At 30.1% G+C, this 2,626-nt stretch overlaps 1 protein-coding gene across 1 annotated transcript; it reads right to left on the bottom strand.

Moving 5' to 3' along the window:
* Nucleotides 1-1,520: 1,520 nt before the first annotated feature.
* On the bottom strand, nucleotides 1,521-2,307 carry LOC137927015 (uncharacterized). Its single transcript, XM_068770782.1, has one exon. The coding sequence runs from the start codon at nucleotides 2,237-2,239 to the stop codon at nucleotides 1,967-1,969; it is 273 nt and encodes a 90-aa protein (XP_068626883.1). The 5' UTR covers nucleotides 2,240-2,307; the 3' UTR covers nucleotides 1,521-1,966.
* Between the last annotated feature and the right edge of the window lie 319 nt (nucleotides 2,308-2,626).

Genomic DNA, 2,626 nt, shown 5'->3' with positions numbered 1-2,626 from the left:
TCAGAAATATGACTGTGTGATAGATTTTAAACTGTTCATTCTATGATGTCATAGAATTTAATTTAAAAAGAATTCAATAACAGATTGCAACACTTTTCTCTGACTTGAATACTTATTTTGTGAACCTCATAACACAGCCCTCTCATAACTATGTGCATTAAATATTGCTCTAATGCTTCAAATGCTAAGTGAAGAAAAAAAAAACCTGAATTTGTTGTAAACTTATCTCAGATCAGAGCATGCATGGAATCTTCTACTTAATGTAACATTCTTCTTTCAATTAAATGATACCAAATAAACACTGAGCAAGTATAATAAGTTGGCATGAAAATAATCAATCTGACAAAGCACAGGAAAAATAAAGGACATCTTGAATAATAGTTTACTTCAACTGATTTAAATGCCAATCTAGTGAAACAAATATTGCTGATGCCTATAGCGAGGCTTTGAAGGTAGCCTGCCAACTAAGTTACATTAATCAATGACAAAAATAATATTTGAAAGTGAATATAATTTTTTATCAAAAATTTACTTTATAATCAAACCATATTTCAATTTCAAGTTTAAGTGAGATAAATGATTCCGTCATAGACAATCCCTGAGTTGGAAACGGCATCTTCTGAGCATCATAACATGATCTGAAATATTAATTTCAATGAAATATATTGTACATTTCATTATATCCAATTTTTTCCCAATCAGAAAATATTTAAAAAATTAGACTTAGTTTACTGATGTTAAGATGATCTTGTCTACAATGCTTATGGCAATGACAATATACTATAATTATTAAAACTTGTAGAGACAGCGGCCATAAAACCATTCATTTCCAAATTTTAAAAATTTTGCATTTCAAATGTTGTTGGTAAAAGTTTCTTTGTTTTAGATTCATCTATGGGTGTATGAATCATGTAGCTTCTTCCATTCTATTTATGCCAATCTTTAGCATTGTCTGGCCAGTTCTTTTAGCAATTTCAGTAAAATTGTCTGTCCACTTTTGTAATTTAGGCCTACTTTTCCTAATAAAAATTATCCATTTTCTTAATGAGTGTCCACCATTTGTTGAAGCGCAATCAATGTGTTCCAGATTACCATTCTAATTTTAAAGTTTCTTAAAGTTTGTAAGTTATGAATGTAGATATTCATTGTGATTCTTCTTCTTTGTTATCTTCATTGTTGGTCATGCTCTTCCTAAAAAGCCTTGGTTGAGCGTTCAATGATTTGCCTCCACAGGTCTCTTTGACCTGCCTTATTGAGCGCTACCTTAGATTTGAGGCCCATAACCACCTGCATTGTCATTAAGAGTGTAATAAACATAGTAGATTAATATATTTATTGCAGTTTCCTTACATTTCTTTCATAACTATTATCTTTATGGTTATTAAATTTCTGCTATTTTGCCTGTTTTTTTGAGACAAGATTTGCCCTATACAAGGTGTAACCACTATGTGCATGACTTTCAGATTGATGCTAGTCTAGACTTAGTCGTAGACTTTTGCTTGGGCTGGTGGTTGCTTCATATTGCCCAATACCCTAAATCTGTTCTCTCCTATTAATTAAAACACAGCAATCGTGAAAGATAAAGTATTTATATTAAATAAAATATTACTTTGTAATTAACATATTTTATTATACAAGAAAAGTAAACTGACATATATTACAAAATTATTAATTCACATTTTTAATTATAATTAATGCTTAGATAACTAAACATAACAATTTTATTATAAACGTCAGAGGATATGTTAAATAAAAAATTTTCACTTGATACAACAAGCCAAATAGTTATTGGTAATTACCAATAATGGTAAATTACACTTTAAATATTACATTAACTAAACTTTAACTCATGTGTAGATTTTATAACCCTGCATTCAATTCTGAACATACTTCTAAGAATAACAATTTTTTCTTCTCTAAAACGTAATATTTAACCTCTAACTTAAAGAAAACCTTGTGAATTAGGTTATTTTGCAGGTGCTGGGGCAGTGGGCGCAGTCGCAACTCGTTGTTGTGCCGCTGACAGCTGTGGATTGTCTGTTGCCAAAGCACGCAGCTGCTCCTCAGCCGCTGCGTTTACCATTTTCGTAACTTTTGCCTTCATCTTATTCTTTTCAACGGAATTATTTTTACTGCGAACAGGCGCATTACTGCGCTTTGTCACTGCCTTCCCTTTATTTTTCTTTGTTTTAACACCCGATGGCAATTTACTTTTTACCTTTAGTTTTCCTTGAGCCATACTATTAAAATATGCAACTTTAAAATATCGGTAACAAAAACATACAAAAACGTGTTTACGAGTTTGACTTTGACGTTTCATCCAATAAAATAATATTTATATACCTCAGTGACAGTACGTATTCGGATAGTCGCATTAAATTTATTCAACTTTACGTTATAATTTAATGTCCTAGAGAGAAAAATGAACTTATTATTAAGTACCATCCCAAACACTTTAAATACAATAAAAATCATTTGGTTTAATCCTTTATGACTTTGCGTATTAATAATACAAAGTAATATAACTCTGGTGAAATTATAAAACAAAACATTCTTTCGTATTAACTCAAAGTGTAGGTTTTAAATATTTTACCTATTGATAATTTTTATAACTGTATACTTAACT

This window comes from Battus philenor, unplaced genomic scaffold (assembly GCF_028537555.1).
Source record: "Battus philenor isolate CCGP_79_NKW_IND1 unplaced genomic scaffold, ilBatPhil1.0.hap1 SCAF_3, whole genome shotgun sequence".
NCBI classification, from domain to species: domain Eukaryota; kingdom Metazoa; phylum Arthropoda; class Insecta; order Lepidoptera; family Papilionidae; genus Battus; species Battus philenor.
This window is presented reverse-complemented; position numbering and strand designations above follow the sequence as displayed.